Source organism: Myripristis murdjan, chromosome 20, assembly GCF_902150065.1.
Source record: "Myripristis murdjan chromosome 20, fMyrMur1.1, whole genome shotgun sequence".
NCBI classification, from domain to species: domain Eukaryota; kingdom Metazoa; phylum Chordata; class Actinopteri; order Holocentriformes; family Holocentridae; genus Myripristis; species Myripristis murdjan.
The window spans coordinates 25,351,908-25,366,310 of NC_043999.1; the positions used below are offsets into that span (position 1 = coordinate 25,351,908).

The 14,403-nt window shown below is 41.4% G+C and overlaps 1 protein-coding gene across 2 annotated transcripts; it reads left to right on the forward strand.

Moving 5' to 3' along the window:
- Positions 1-1,444: 1,444 nt before the first annotated feature.
- steap2 (STEAP family member 2, metalloreductase) lies at positions 1,445-14,260 on the forward strand. 2 transcript variants are annotated; one of them, XM_030080014.1, is made up of 6 exons: positions 1,445-1,534; positions 5,644-6,135; positions 7,065-7,231; positions 10,224-10,751; positions 11,397-11,561; positions 12,316-12,609. In XM_030080014.1, the coding sequence occupies exons 2-6, from the start codon at positions 5,715-5,717 to the stop codon at positions 12,607-12,609; spliced, it is 1,575 nt and encodes a 524-aa protein (XP_029935874.1). In that variant the 5' UTR covers positions 1,445-1,534; positions 5,644-5,714. The 2 variants fall into 2 exon arrangements, with proteins under 2 accessions (XP_029935874.1, XP_029935875.1); XM_030080015.1 differs by lacking the exon at positions 1,445-1,534 and having other exon boundaries at positions 5,715-6,135; positions 12,316-14,260.
- Positions 14,261-14,403: the final 143 nt, after the last annotated feature.

Consider the following 14,403-nt stretch of genomic DNA (forward strand, 5'->3'; position numbering starts at 1 on the left):
GAGACAGCTTGTGGAAGGTCTTTGGGCTTAAAAAACCCAAAGCACAGCGTTCAGGCACTCACACGTTTATGATTTTGTCAAAACTGCCAGGACTTAACCTAAATAAACAAACAAACAAATAAACAAACCAGCAATCAAGAGTTGTGATCACAAATAGTTGGTGTGATCATGAGCTAATGTTACTTTTGTAAGGTTCACATTTCTTTGTTTGTTAAACCTCAATAAAAAAATAGTCTGTTATTATATTATCATTCATCTTGCACAGCAAAGGTTTGACCCCCTGGGCAGGGGTTTGAAAACAGAATCGCTCATGCGTTTTCTATATGATCCAATAATTTCTAGTGAACTGAATTGCAGTCAAACTGCACTGAGAATTTTTTTTAAAGGTGCTCTGTGTAGTTTTGACAAATATTTGTTTACACTCTCAGACCCTGCTACTATACAGGTCATTTTTAAAAATGAAACCAAACAGAAGCCTAGAAGATGCTTTTTGCATAGTAAATATGGATGTTTACAAAACTGCAGCCCTATTATTGTAAACAACAACAACAGCGAACTGGTAACTTTTCAGGGTCTCATGGTGGTACACGATGGTGTATTAATCTGAGTGTATTAGAGCCATTGTAGGGAAAAAATTACAGAGCTGGGCGAGTGGGGGGAATATTCAGAGAAAAGACAGAGAATTTCTGAGATTAAAGTCAAATTTAGCCTTCAAGAAACAAAAACTTGAATATTCCCTGTCATTAACGTGGTAAATTAACCATAAAAAAGCACACATTTATGAGAAAAAAACACAAAAATTATGAAATTATATGGTCACAAATTCCCGAGAAAAAAACTCTGAAATTTTGAGATTAAAATTGTGAATTTATGGGAAAACAACTCAAAAATTCTGAGATTAAGACAGACTTTATATGAAAGTAAAACTATTTTTCCGAGTTTTTTCTCGTAAATTTGTGACGTTATTATCTCAGACTTTTCAGGTTTTTCTCTTGTGAATTTGTAGGTTTTTTCTCATATATTTACAACTTTAATATCAGAATTTCTGAGTTTTTCTCGTAAATTTGTGGCTTTATACTCTCAGAATTTTCACGTTTTTTTCTCTTAACTCTGTGATTTTTTTCCCCATAAAGATACCACTTTAATTTCAGTAAATATCCAAGTTTTTTATTTATTTATTTATTTATTTTTTAAAATTTCGAATTAATCTTGGAAATTCTGATTCTTTTTTTTTTTTTTTTTTTTTTTTTCCCCTAATTATTACCCTGCTCTCCTAGCTAACTGTATTTCTCCCTCCCTACAGTGGCCCCAGTACACCGTGGTATCTCTATAACAAGCTGAGGTCAGTAGTTTTGTTAGTAGCCTAATACCAACTGAAAATGGAAGTGAACGGTTTTTGTAGCGGGGAGCTGGGATTTCTGCTGTTTTCCACAGGACCTGAACGCCGCACAGTTTCCAGACGGCACCGGGGCTGGTCAGGTGGCAGCTGGTTTGCCTCCATGGAGTAGCGGGATCTGTCGGGGCTCAATGAAAGGTGGGTACCATTTCCCGTGACAGCTCGGTCTCACGGTGCGGTAGGGCTCGTGATGGAGGGCGGCGGGATGCGGTTTCCCCCGCACTGATCGATAACCGTGTGCGGTGGTGAGTCCTGATGTGAGCGGCTAGGATGTGTGTGTTGTGTCGGTGTACGGATGCTGCAGCTCTACAGGTGCAGACATGGTGCAGACTGACGTGCACACGGCTTTGCCCTTCAAAGCCACGCGCAGCGGCGGTACGTATGGAAGGTCGTTGGCGGCGCGGCGGCTCCTGTTGAGCGGATGTCGCCCGGCTCCGCTCCGGGCAGAGCCGCTCTGAGCTCATGGAGAGCGAGCACAGGCACCGCGGCCAGCACGCTGGAGGCAGCTGGACCTCATCTGAAGCTCCGTGCTGTTCAACTCCATCACTGTGGCCTGTACCTGCTCATTATGGGCTGCTTGTCGGTCCAAACCCGCAGGCTGCCAGCCCAGACATCCTACAGATCATCCTCTGAGACAAGGAGGCATTCCACATTCCACATTACCACTCATTCACAGCAGCCAACTTTGACAAGCATTGCATTCAGTGAACATCAGAGAAGTATACCATTCATTTCTTGCCATTAATTCTGCATTTATTTTTAATCTCACTTGTCTTTACCAGGAAAGCAATATCCTATCCCATCAGTGCCTTATTAGTGTAGCCCTAGTCGTATCATACCATACATCAAATCACTTATCATATCATATCATATCATATCATATCATATCATGCTTTATTTGTGCATATAAAGTGCAAACATAAAATGGCAGGTAATATGAAAAAAACCCAAAGGATTGTTAAAATAAATAAATAAACAGATAACTACAGGTTGGTGGTCTATAAACCTAATCTTGAAAACTCTTGCTGCAAAGACTATCCTTAACAAAAAGGGACACTCCACTGCCTGAGTTATCATTTCTTTAACTGTTAAACATTATTGTAGTCACTGTACGGGATATATGAAATTGTATATGATGTGATGTATAACAGGGCTGCACGATATGGACAAAATGTCACACTTCAATAAGTATGCCAAATTGAAATTTAAAGTGTAATAACAGTGAAAATTATGCGTTCTTCAAATCAGAATAATAATACCAACTAGACGTAGAAAATGCACTTACTTCACAAAATATTTTATTGATCAGAGCGGCTAACTCTCAACTTGATATTGTCCATATTGTTGCCTTTATAGATATTGATATCTTGCATGTTAATATCTAGATAATGATATGATATCGATGTTCAGGCCTAATGTGTAATGGCCTGTCATATATTAGCACTACCCTACTGCTCTCTGATAGAAGGGGATTTAATAGAACAGTTTTACTGCTGATAAACAGCTCCTCTGCTTCATTTTATAGGTATTTTTGACAATCAGCTATGTGTTCTAGCCTGACACCTGCTAATCACCAGTATGATTTTAATATTACACCTCATCATCACTGTACAAACACAGGACACATCCTGGTGGTGTAGTTTGATTTAAACCCACACGATCTGACATGGTGCCAGTAACAGAGACGTAGAGAGGGCCTGGGGCCTGTTGGAGAAGGTATGATTAACTCGGATGTGAGAAAATGTGTTAGTGTATCAAAGCATGAGAAGCTCTGGTCGATCAGTCAGAGATGAGGAGCTTCATCTGCAGAGCCTTGCCTTGTTTTTAGAACTTCACTGAAATAGGTCAAGATGGTTTCAGATAGAGGCTTTGTTGCTGTGTCATAAATCATCTATCAGGCTCCTGCACGGAGGTCCAGCGGAGAACTGGCTGTGCACATGTAACGTCCTAAATATGTAAAGTTATAGGTCGACTGATTAATGAGCTTGGTCATTAATCGATGCAGATAGGACGTTTTACAGTCTATCAGTATCAGCAGAACTTTGCTCCGATAGTCGCCAGTGGGGGTGTGAGTGTGTACGACGGCACATTAGTGTCATTGTGGTGGTGGTGGGGATTCTGAGAAATAAGAAATCAGAATTTCTGCGATTAAAGTAAGTTTGTGAGAAAAACTCACAAATTTATGAGAAAAAGAAACCAAAATTCTGAGATTATTAAGTCATAAATTTACAAGAAAAAACTAAAAACTTAACTAAATCTTAACCTTGATAACTTAAGGCATTAGATCTGTTTTACTATATTAAAAAAAAGGGGGTGCAAGAGCTTGACCAGAAACAGCCTACCTGTGTGGTAGGGCTTGGACGATATGTTTATCTCCCAATTCTCCTCTGTTTACTTCAAATTAATTCAATGATAAAAATAATAATAATAATAATAATAATAATAATTGGATGGCAATCAAAATCTCTATGTATAAGTCCAGTTGTCGTATTGAAACTGAGTGTCAGGTGCAGCCCCTCTAGTTAACTGGACAGGAGGCTAATTAATGTAAGCCACCAGTGTTGATATTAACATGGGACTAATGGTAGTTTCTCCTAGATGTGTTTGTTTATAAGGCTATGTAGCTGTGATGATTCGCTGACCATCACAGCTACATAGCTAGCAAGCCAACAGTATCTAAAGGCAGCATCAAGCGGTTGTATCAGTTGTATCAGTGAGTAACAGCACAGAAAGCAACCATATCTCCTCAGTTCTGTCGCCACGGCCAAGTTGTATGTTTTGAAACACCATCAGCTGTTCGCAGCAACGTTGGCTAAGAGCCGCGGGCCTCCAATATGGCTGCCAGACGGTGTGTTACATGACGTGACAGCCTTACATGGTGCATGTCATATGGGCTGGCTGGCTACGACCCATAAAATACCAGTTAACCCCTTACCATGTACGCAGACCCATACGAGTGCGGGGGCAGGGGGTCTTCAGGGGGAAATAACAGATCTACAGTAGAGGCCAAACAGAAGTGGTAAACATCATCTGAAAGCTGGAACCCTAAAGATTGATTTGAGATGCAGCTCAGCTCTGTGTGTCAAGTTATTCTAGTCATAAATCCGCAATAAATGTTGTGTTTTGGTTGGGTGCCTATTTATCATATTATTTATTTGTGTTCATTTAAAGTTTATAAAGGTTACAGCATTATGTTAGGAGAATATGAAGCCATCCCCATGTTCAGTTATGTGCAGCAATTTTTATGTTGATACCATTTCTTACATAGATTTGGTGCAAAATATAACCATTTTTGACCACTCAAAAATTATTAATAGTCAAAAATCCCTCCAAAACACCACATTAGAACACCAGAAAAATGTATAGTTTGATTTGGTGTCAAAAACGTTTTCTGTAAGAACTGCATTTTCTGGGGATTGGATGGTGAACATTCTGTTGTGGAAATGTGTCAGAAACTCCCCTTTACTGTCAGCCTACCTGGAAAACCAGGCATCCTCTGAACGGCCTCGCTCTCTAGTTTGTGGCTGTCAAATTTCATGAGGCTGTGATTATCCTAGAGGTCACTAGAGGTCATTTTATACAGCAACGTCCAAGTTTCAAAGCTGTAAACTGAGCCCTGAGTCTAAAACACCTCAGTAAGCTGGGGTCATTTTGGTCCAGAAATACTTCTAGAGTAATTCCATAAGTAGAAAAAGTTAATAAAGGATAAGGTTAAAACGTTTCTTTAATTAGTTGGATGTAATCTATTGGGTTAATCATACAGTTTGCAGGGAGTACATGGAGTATGTTCCATCACCCTGATGTGTGAAGATGAAAACTAGAAAACTTAGGAGTGAATACAATTATATGGCATTTTTGTTGTTTCCACATATTTTACACTGCATATATTTTGGCTGTTTTTGTAGCTGTGCATATTCTGCATTCATTTTTGTGTCAGAAAGTCCTATTGCTGTGAGTTAGCACTCATGTAAAACTTTTCTCCATGTCTTTTATGTATAAACTCCATGTTACATATTCTTGTGTTGAAACTGCCAGTCGTGCATGTTTATATAAGCCCCTTTTACTGTTTTCTTATTTTAAGTTTTTTTCTATCTTTGCTGTACCTTATTATAATATGGTAATACCTACTACTGATACAGGATGCTTTGGGATGTCTAATTTTTCATTTTATCTTATCATATACATGAAGAACCAAACAAAAATGTCTGAATTCTGTCCTGTTTGTCCATCACTCTCATCCCCCACAGGATCACTTAAGTCCTAAGCAGAAAACCAGAGAGAGAGAGAGAAAGAGAGGGTGAAAAGACAGGGAGGAAGGATGGACTCCATCTCCATGATGGGTAGCAGCAGCCCCGTCTTCATCACGGCTCCCTCCTCCTCTTCATCCTCCTCCCACCACCTCCACCACGCCCAGGCCTCCTTCCTCCCCAACGGCCTAAAGAATGGCGTTCAGGTTGGAGATATGGGGCTCCTAGGGAGGAGCGTGAGCGGCCCTGCCCAGCCCACGGTGGCCATCCTGGGCTCGGGCGACTTCTCCAAGTGCCTGACCATCCGGCTGCTGCGCTGCGGCTTTCATGTGGTGGTGGGCAGCCGGCAGCCCAAACTGGCGGCCCAGTCCTTCCCGCATGTGGTGGATGTGACGCACCATGAGGATGCGGTGGGGAAGGCCAGCATCGTGTTCTTGGCCATCCGCCGTGAACACTACCCAGTCCTGTGGGACCTCAAGCATCTGCTGGAAGGTAGAAAACCCTACAGTACATATCCAGTGTGATGGTACAACACTCCACAACCCTTCTGTTGCCTGATCAGTCACTAAACTCTTTTAGCTATACCTCAAAATGTCTATCTCCTGATTTTATAATGATAAGAGAGCTAATATGATAATGATATCATGTATTATCATTATATGATAATGATAATACATATCAAACCAGCACCAGGGTGCTGGTTTGATATGTATTGCCATTCTTAAGTATTGGGTGCGATACTAAGATTTATTGTGATTTTTGTTTTTCTCCTCTAGTTTGCAGATGCAAAGTTTCATGAGGCTGTGATTACCCTAGAGGTCATAGGTCATAGGTCATTTTATACAGGGATGTCAAGTTGCTCTGCCTGCAGTGAAATGGCTGCTATGGGGGCCAACATCATCACACATGAATCAAATGTGGCTCATTGAATCCACAAGAGTCTCAGCTTTCCAGTCAAAGCCAATTAATGCAGCTCCAAGACTGTTTAGGCCCCAGTCTGCACAAACACACCATTTTACAACAGGCCAAAAGAACACTTTTGGACTGCAGGGTTTGTGGCCCAAACTGCATGGGATTAGCAGAAGGTGGGCGTGTCTGCAAAGGGGAGAGCCGTGGCTGCCCAGACAACCCATTTTCAGTCAGAGAGCTGGAGGTCAGAGGTCAAGGGAGCCCTCTAAAAATGATGAGCAATATATGACTTGGTACCAACAGATTTTTAGATTGTCTAGTTTCATATGATGACTTCAATATTAGTGACATCAATGCAAATTTGGAGTGCTGTCACCATGACATATTGCCATTTCCTTCTTCATATGTTCCTTTGGAAACTCACTGAACAGTCTCATATGTCTTGAAATTGTCCACCCAAAAAATGGTTGCAAGTGTTGCTTTCTAACAGCTTCCTGTGTGTTGTTGATCAGGGAAAATCCTGGTGGACGTGAGTAACAACAGGAGAGTAAACCAGTACCCAGAGTCCAACGCTGAGTACCTGGCTTCGCTGCTGCCAGACTCCATAGTGGTGAAAGGCTTCAACGTCATCTCAGCCTGGACCATGCAGCAGTCCTGCCCGAAAGATGCCAGCACACAGGTACAGCCCCAAAGATAAGGTTTGGCATTGTCACAAATTTCATTTTTGTGCAGTGTGTTGGCTAAACTCAACACAAAATGAAAATGTGGAGGACAAAGGGCAAGAAGGTTCATAGGCTTGGACCCCAATATTCAACTATTCAGAGTTTTCATTTTGAGTTTTCATTTTTGGGATTCAAGTATTCTCTTTTTTTGTTTGTTTTTATCATAGCCCACTGTCCTTTGACTTATTCATCATTTTTACAGTGGTGAATTGCCAGGCTCTGACATTTTTTACAGTTTGTCTGGTGTCAAATCTGAAGGCTGCTTGCTTGCAGTGGGTGAGTGGGTGAACTTGCCCAAAAAACGCAACACACATCAAATTTTTTTCCCTGCATTCAGTGCAAACACGGCCACAGTAGGATACAAAAACGAGCGAGCTAAGAAAGCGGCGTGGTGAGTCAGTAATATGAGACATAAGTCAGTAATATGAGACATAAGACAGGGAGAGGAAGAGAGCTGCGTGGTTGAGCGAGGTAGACAGTGAGTTGCAGCGAGACTGCTGCATAGCGACCCTGAGGGAAGACAGATAGAGAGCACGACAGATGGTTTAGCGAGGTAGACAGTGAGTGGACAGAGAGCAGACGTAGGCATAACATACATTTTGCAAAGAGTTTGAATCACTGCAGCCGCGAGAGGTTCCTCGTCAAAGAATCAGAACTGCGCACAAATCATTAGAGCTTGATTGCGCCGGTAGTTTCCGAGATTAGCTGCAGACAGGCTTACACGTTGCATAAACATAAACTAACACATCATGACACAGAACACATCACTGACACATTAATCAACAATGAAATATTTGTAAGTTGCAGGCCTAATTCATAATGTTAGGTCTTTTTTGTAAGAATGATTTCTTTTAACAAATTGATGCTGAATTTACAACTGATACATTCATTCAGTGAATGAGTCCTTAAGATAAAGGACCTCATTAAAGTGACTGACATAAGGGAAAATTCCATTGTAATAATGGTCCTATTCATCAAGTACATCTCTTGGAGCTATAAAGAGTATAATGCAATCCACTGAGCTCATAGGAAACACAAGAGATCACAGCCTCTCTTTGTGTTTCCATATGGGGGGGTTTGTGATCATAATTGACATATGTTGAACTTCTCTTCTAACTTCTCTTCTAATTTTGGGATTTTTATTCCCTTTTTTGACCGATGACATACACACAGAACAGTGGCTAGAGGCAAAATGGCCCTACAGAGAGGACAGTGTGTTTATTGTTGGCTGTGTTGGTGTGTGGACTTCATATACTGCACACATAACCCTGTCTCTGATGTTCCTGTTTCTGCAAAGAGCAATCAGGGGTGTGTTAGACATTCCAGTGGTGTAGAAGGATTCTCTTAATCCTGTTAGAGAGGGGAGAGTATTTAAGAGTGCACACTAAATTGTCAGAGGAGGTATTTTCGAAGGCAGAGAGGAGAACCTCTCTCTGTGAGAGTAAAGAGCTTGTTTGTATGTGCATTGTACTCTTCCCTTCCCTCTTCCCTCATCTTATTTCTGGTGCAGTTTATTTACACAAGCTTCAGGACAAAAGTGTCAGTATTCTGAGCACAGAAACAACTGGCAGATATTTTACTAGCTTGACAAAAAAAAAAAGATTTAAAGTCTCAGCGCTCAACTTCATGAATTCTTAAGATCTTTCTGTCCTTTCCTCTTTAATTCACCTTCATATCGCAGGAGATTCCAGCCGGTACATTTGACAGAACATAGTTGAGTCTTCACTGCTGATTTTCTGGTCGTTGAAGCACTAATTCCTTTATAATTTATGCATGGATTATGAAAAAGCTCTGCCAATCTTTTCAGCCTGAGCAAATAGTCCCACACAGTGCACTCTGGCTGAAATTGATTTGCCTCTAGTGGCTGCAGAACATGCTTCATTTTTTATTTATTTATTTATTTATTTTTTTACCTGTTTCAGTGTCAGAAATAAAATCATCCAACCTGTCAACTCTCCTCATCAGTGAGACCAGATTGTACATCTGCACACAACCTAAACCTTGGACATTAATGGACCTCAGATACATACTCGGATACAATTTTAGAGATATCCCATCTGACTGCTGAGACAGAAAAACAGAATGTAGTACAGTCTTTCCTCCCCTGGGGGCAGTGCTGAGCACTTGCTAAATAGAGTAGAATAAATGGAAGTCAATGGGGCTAAGTGCTACATAAAAAAAACACTACATCTGACTCTATTTACTGTTAACTGGACTATTACACTGCCCAGTATTTATAATGAAGACATTATTATAGGCTAATGTGACATCCGTGGTTGTAAAATAATGAAACCTTCAGAAGATTGTGGTGTTGACTGGTATTCCAGAGAGAAAAAAGGCATTTTTTCCCCCTAAATTGATCCAGATTTCATTCATTTAAGCACACTGGGATGTGGACCTTTTTAACCATCATCTGATCATTTTCACCAGTGCACAATAAAAAAAATTAGAAAGCTTTCTACGGAAATGTCCCACTGACCACTATTTATTTTAGACTGTTTAGCTCTGTTTTAGAGCTCTACATCGCCCCCTGGAGGTGGCATCAGATGTTCTTGTAGGTGGATGAGAATTTATTTTTGGCAAACAGGGAGAATGTCTCAGTGAGGGGTGTTTCACCAAATTAGGGATGCTCTTTCTTCTCTGTTGAAGCCCTAATTTGTGATCTAGACTAAAAATATAGCAATGTAAGTTAATGAGTAAATCCTGACTAGTACAGATTAAATCTCTAAAACAGTCATCATCTCTAGTTGGATATGAATATATTGTGAGAATAGAGTATCCTTAAGCATCCTGTTGGCTCACTTGAGTAAAGCTCACATTCTATGTCATTCTTTGTCTCTATTCACCGTGAACAGCCAAATAAAGCAGACAAGCCATGAAACAAAAGGATGTCTTTGCTAATTTGCATCTCTTACTAGTCCTACTCTTTGTAATCCCAACCTTGTCTAGGTGTTCATCTGCAGTAACTCAGTGGAAGCCCGTCAGCAGATTATGGAACTGGCTCGCCAACTCAACTTCCAGCCAGTGGATATGGGCGCCCTATCCTCATCGCGGGACATCGAAAATATGCCCATACGTTTGTTTCCTGCCTGGAGGGGTCCCGTCCTGGCTGCCGTGGCCCTCTCCATTTTCTTTTTTGCTTACTCCTTTGTCCGGGATATCATCCACCCGTATGTGAAGCACAGGCAGAGCGACTTCTACAAGATCCCCATGGAAATGGTCAATCGGACGCTTCCCACTGTTGCTATCACGCTGCTGGCCTTGGTATACCTGGCAGGCCAGCTAGCGGCGGCCCACCAGCTTTACTATGGAACCAAGTACAGACGTTTCCCTCCCTGGCTGGAGGGCTGGCTGCAGAGCCGGAAGCAGCTCGGCCTCCTCAGCTTCTTCTTGGCTGCTGTCCACGTCCTCTACAGCCTCTGTCTGCCCATGAGGAGGTCTGAGAGGTACCTGCTCCTCAACATGGCCTACCAACAGGTCAGATAACTGGGGGGAGGATTCTGGGACTGCGTGTGTGTATGTGTGTGTGTGTTTGTGTGTATTCTTGCACTTTGCTTTTGAGAACCAGTTTGAGTTTTAAACCTTGCAGACATTTTTGCCAGCTGAGGCTCTTTTCTCCACTGGCCTAATTAAGGATAAGTATAAGGTTTAGGATTTAAAATGCTTTTTGTTTCATTTGACGACAGTTAAAAATTACCACATTAATTTAGAGACATAGGTATAATTACAGGAAACAAACAAGACCATTGCTGAGAAAACTGGCAGCCTCTGCCTGCCAGATTGCATTTGTGTTCCAGAGCAAACAGAGCTAAAGCTTTTAGAGTTTCTGGTTGGGGCAGATGGTGGAAAGGGTGAAAGGCAGATGGATACACTCACTTCCACCATGCTCATCTTCTTCAGTAAAGCCCAAGATGCCAAGGAGAGGGAAGGGAGACAGGTAGAAAAAGGGTTCATGGGAAAAGTGGTCTTAATCTTAATCTGATACTCACAATGCCATGACATATGAGATAGTGATGACCAGTCGTCTCAACTGTAGACTGTTGTTTGTTTGTAGTGAATATTCATTTGACAGACTTACATCACCTATAACACATAATGACTGAGCAAGCCCTGTGTTGGCAGGTTCATGCTAACGTGGAGAATTCATGGAACGAGGAGGAGGTGTGGCGGGTGGAGATGTATGTCTCCTTTGGGATCATGAGTCTGGGGCTCCTCTCACTGCTGGCAGTCACCTCCATCCCATCTGTCCACAGTGCCCTCAACTGGAGGGAGTTCAGCTTCATACAGGTACTGTGACCAGGCCCAAACTGTTACTCAGGCAACCAGTGAACACAGCAAAGGAAAGGTGTACCACTCACTGACTTTCTGATTTCTTGAAGACATGATATAGTGGAGCCTCCTAGTGACAAACTTAAAGGCAGAAAGAGTTGGATTTTCCCTAAACAAATCATATGTTTTTATAGACACATTCAAATGTAATCCCTCTCAGTCATCACTTGAGCCACTAGCAGTGTGTGTTGGTGTGTGTGTCTGCACAGACACTGCCCTCTGCCTGGATTTTCTTGTTTTGCTGAGCTTGGGACGTCTGGGCATCAGCCTTTGGGCAGTGGTTTGTGTGGCTCCCAGCCAATCACAACATGCAGTGCCAGATCAAATGCACAACATTAAATAGGGAGCTACTAACTAGTCAACTGGAGCCTCCTAGTGGCGACAACTAACATTGCTAGGGACAGGGTCTGGCAAGCACCGCCCTGGCTGTTTTAGTAACTCTAGAAATTGTAAGACATCATGGCAAGGGCATATCAGAGCGGTTGAAGTCAACATTTATATAATAATTTACATTAATATTTTTTGACATGAAATAGCAGGGTAAATACAGGTGTACAGGCTCTGGTTGAAAGGTTGACTGTTGTCTAGTGGTTGTCTTCAGAGGCTGGAGACAATCCCTCATCATTTCATACACTAAATAATCACTGGAGTTGTTGTTAAGAATATTTACAGATGCACACCTCGTTTCATCAGTGCTCCTGTCTTTCACCAGTCCACGCTGGGCTACATCGCCCTGCTCATCGCTACCTTCCACGGCCTGCTGTTTGGCTGGAAGCGAGCATTTGAGGAAGAGGCCTACCGCTTCTACTTACCGCCCAGCTTCGCCGTGGCCCTGGCCCTGCCGGTGTGCGTCATACTGGGTAAGGTGTTGCTGCTGCTCCCCTGCGTGGCCCGCAAGCTGCACAGGATCCGCCGGGGCTTCGACAGCAGTCGCTACCGATGCCAGCGTCTGGAGGCGGTGGGCTCGGCTGCCCACGTCTCACCAGAGCGAGTCACCATCATGTGATAGCTGGAGGATGAAACAGTCTGTTACTTTATTTGAATTTGCACATAAGCTACTGTAGTTACTTGTTTTGTTTTATACAAATGACCAACATTTTGACATGCAGCTGCATATTATTCTTATTTTATACCAATAGGAACATTATTTCTCAGACATAGTTGTTATAGCTAGTCAGATCACCTTGTGTGTCTGTTATTGTTCAGTTGTGTGTCCATTTGGTCTGAAAGCCTTGACTCTTAATAACATTGCATAATTGCATAATTGATTATCCCCTGTCAGTATCTTGCCAAAAAGTATGTTTCCAATACTTTACCAATACTTTGCCTTTGTACTGCCAGTGATTACCCTGAGATACTGATAGTTTGTCATTGTTAGTATTGTTATTGATTATTTATGGCTGCAATAATTTCCGTGGTACCTTCTGTGTCACAGTTCTCAAACTTGCAAACAAAATGCCACTGGAATGGACAAGTACTCATCTGGTTGGAGCATTATTAGGGCTTTAAATGTGCCAGTGGTTGGTGTCTGCTGGTACTGAGCTCCACTCAGTCACTGGTGGCTACAACACACTCCAAACTGCTGTGAGAGACAGGAATTTAAGTGTTGATTCTGCAAACTGTGGCGATATGTTGTTGTTATTTGTTTCTCTGTCTAATACTATACTAAATGGTGTCTCTCTATCATGTGCTCAAATAAATGAGACCCATAGCTTTGATTAACATTTTAACAACCTAGCCTTTTGTTGTTCCAGATGGTTATTTTTCCAGCAGTCTTGTTTGTGAAAGCTTGTTGAGTGCAGTTCTCACAGCCAACCGACAGCACAGCCGGCGGACGCGGCTGCTGATGTTGCGTTGTGAAACAGCACAGCATCAAAAGTTAATGACAGCAAACCAGTCTCCTGACCTCATTCTATAGAAGTAATGATATAAGCCCTTTGTGTGTAACGATATAGGTACCTTATACATCAGCATTGTAGGGTGTTGAGGTTTTACTGTAATTTAATGATTCTTGTTTGCAGTGCTGAACTGTGGGAATTACACACTGTGTATTAAGATGCGTATGTGCATAAATATATTCTATGTGTACTTTTTCTATATTAATACACACAGTGGAATAAATTGACTGAGGGCCAAAGCCCGAATATTTGGTTTTCTTGCGATAGCCACTTCTGCTTGTCTGTGAGCCCGAGAAAGTCTATTAGGGTGAGTCACATAATCAAACAATATTATAGTTTGGTAAAAAAAAAAAAAAAAAAAAAAAAAGACATTTTTTTTTTTTAAATAAATCAAGTCTGTCTGTTGAGCAGGACCTAATTAATAAAAGGAAGGAAAAGTATCATTGTGACAATTTGAATTAGGTGTAAGAATTCCCATTTTAGCTGTGATATTTCACACATTCCACAAACCTCTTCTCATTTGCCACTGAATATAAATAACATCACACAACGGGAGACTATATTTCTGTCCTTTTGATAAAGCTCCATGTGTTAATGGTAAGATTGAGGAATTATTGAATTTTGCCTTAAGGTTTATTATTGCAATGTAGTTGTTTCAGAACTGAATGAAGAAATGCAACAAAGTCAGCTGTAAATATTCCAAATTTTGCTCTAACAAGTTAAAAGGGATTATAGTTGCAATACTTGAAAGGAAAAGGAAGGAAGTAAAAAGTAATGGTTCACTCTTGACCATCTCTTTATTTATTAAATGTATTACTTCTATTACTTCTGCTTGTGTATTAATTCAAAAAGATGTATTTCCTAATGTCTAGCTTTTAAAAATGCATATGCTTTACTACATC

Coding starts and splice junctions, on each gene's coding strand:
- steap2 (XM_030080014.1), top strand. CDS start 5,715: ATGGACTCCATCTCCATGATGGGTAGCAGCAGCCCCGTCTTCATCACG. Junction 7,232..10,223: donor CGAAAGATGCCAGCACACAG/GTACAGCCCCAA, acceptor AACCTTGTCTAG/GTGTTCATCTGCAGTAACTC. Junction 11,562..12,315: donor GGGAGTTCAGCTTCATACAG/GTACTGTGACCA, acceptor GTCTTTCACCAG/TCCACGCTGGGCTACATCGC.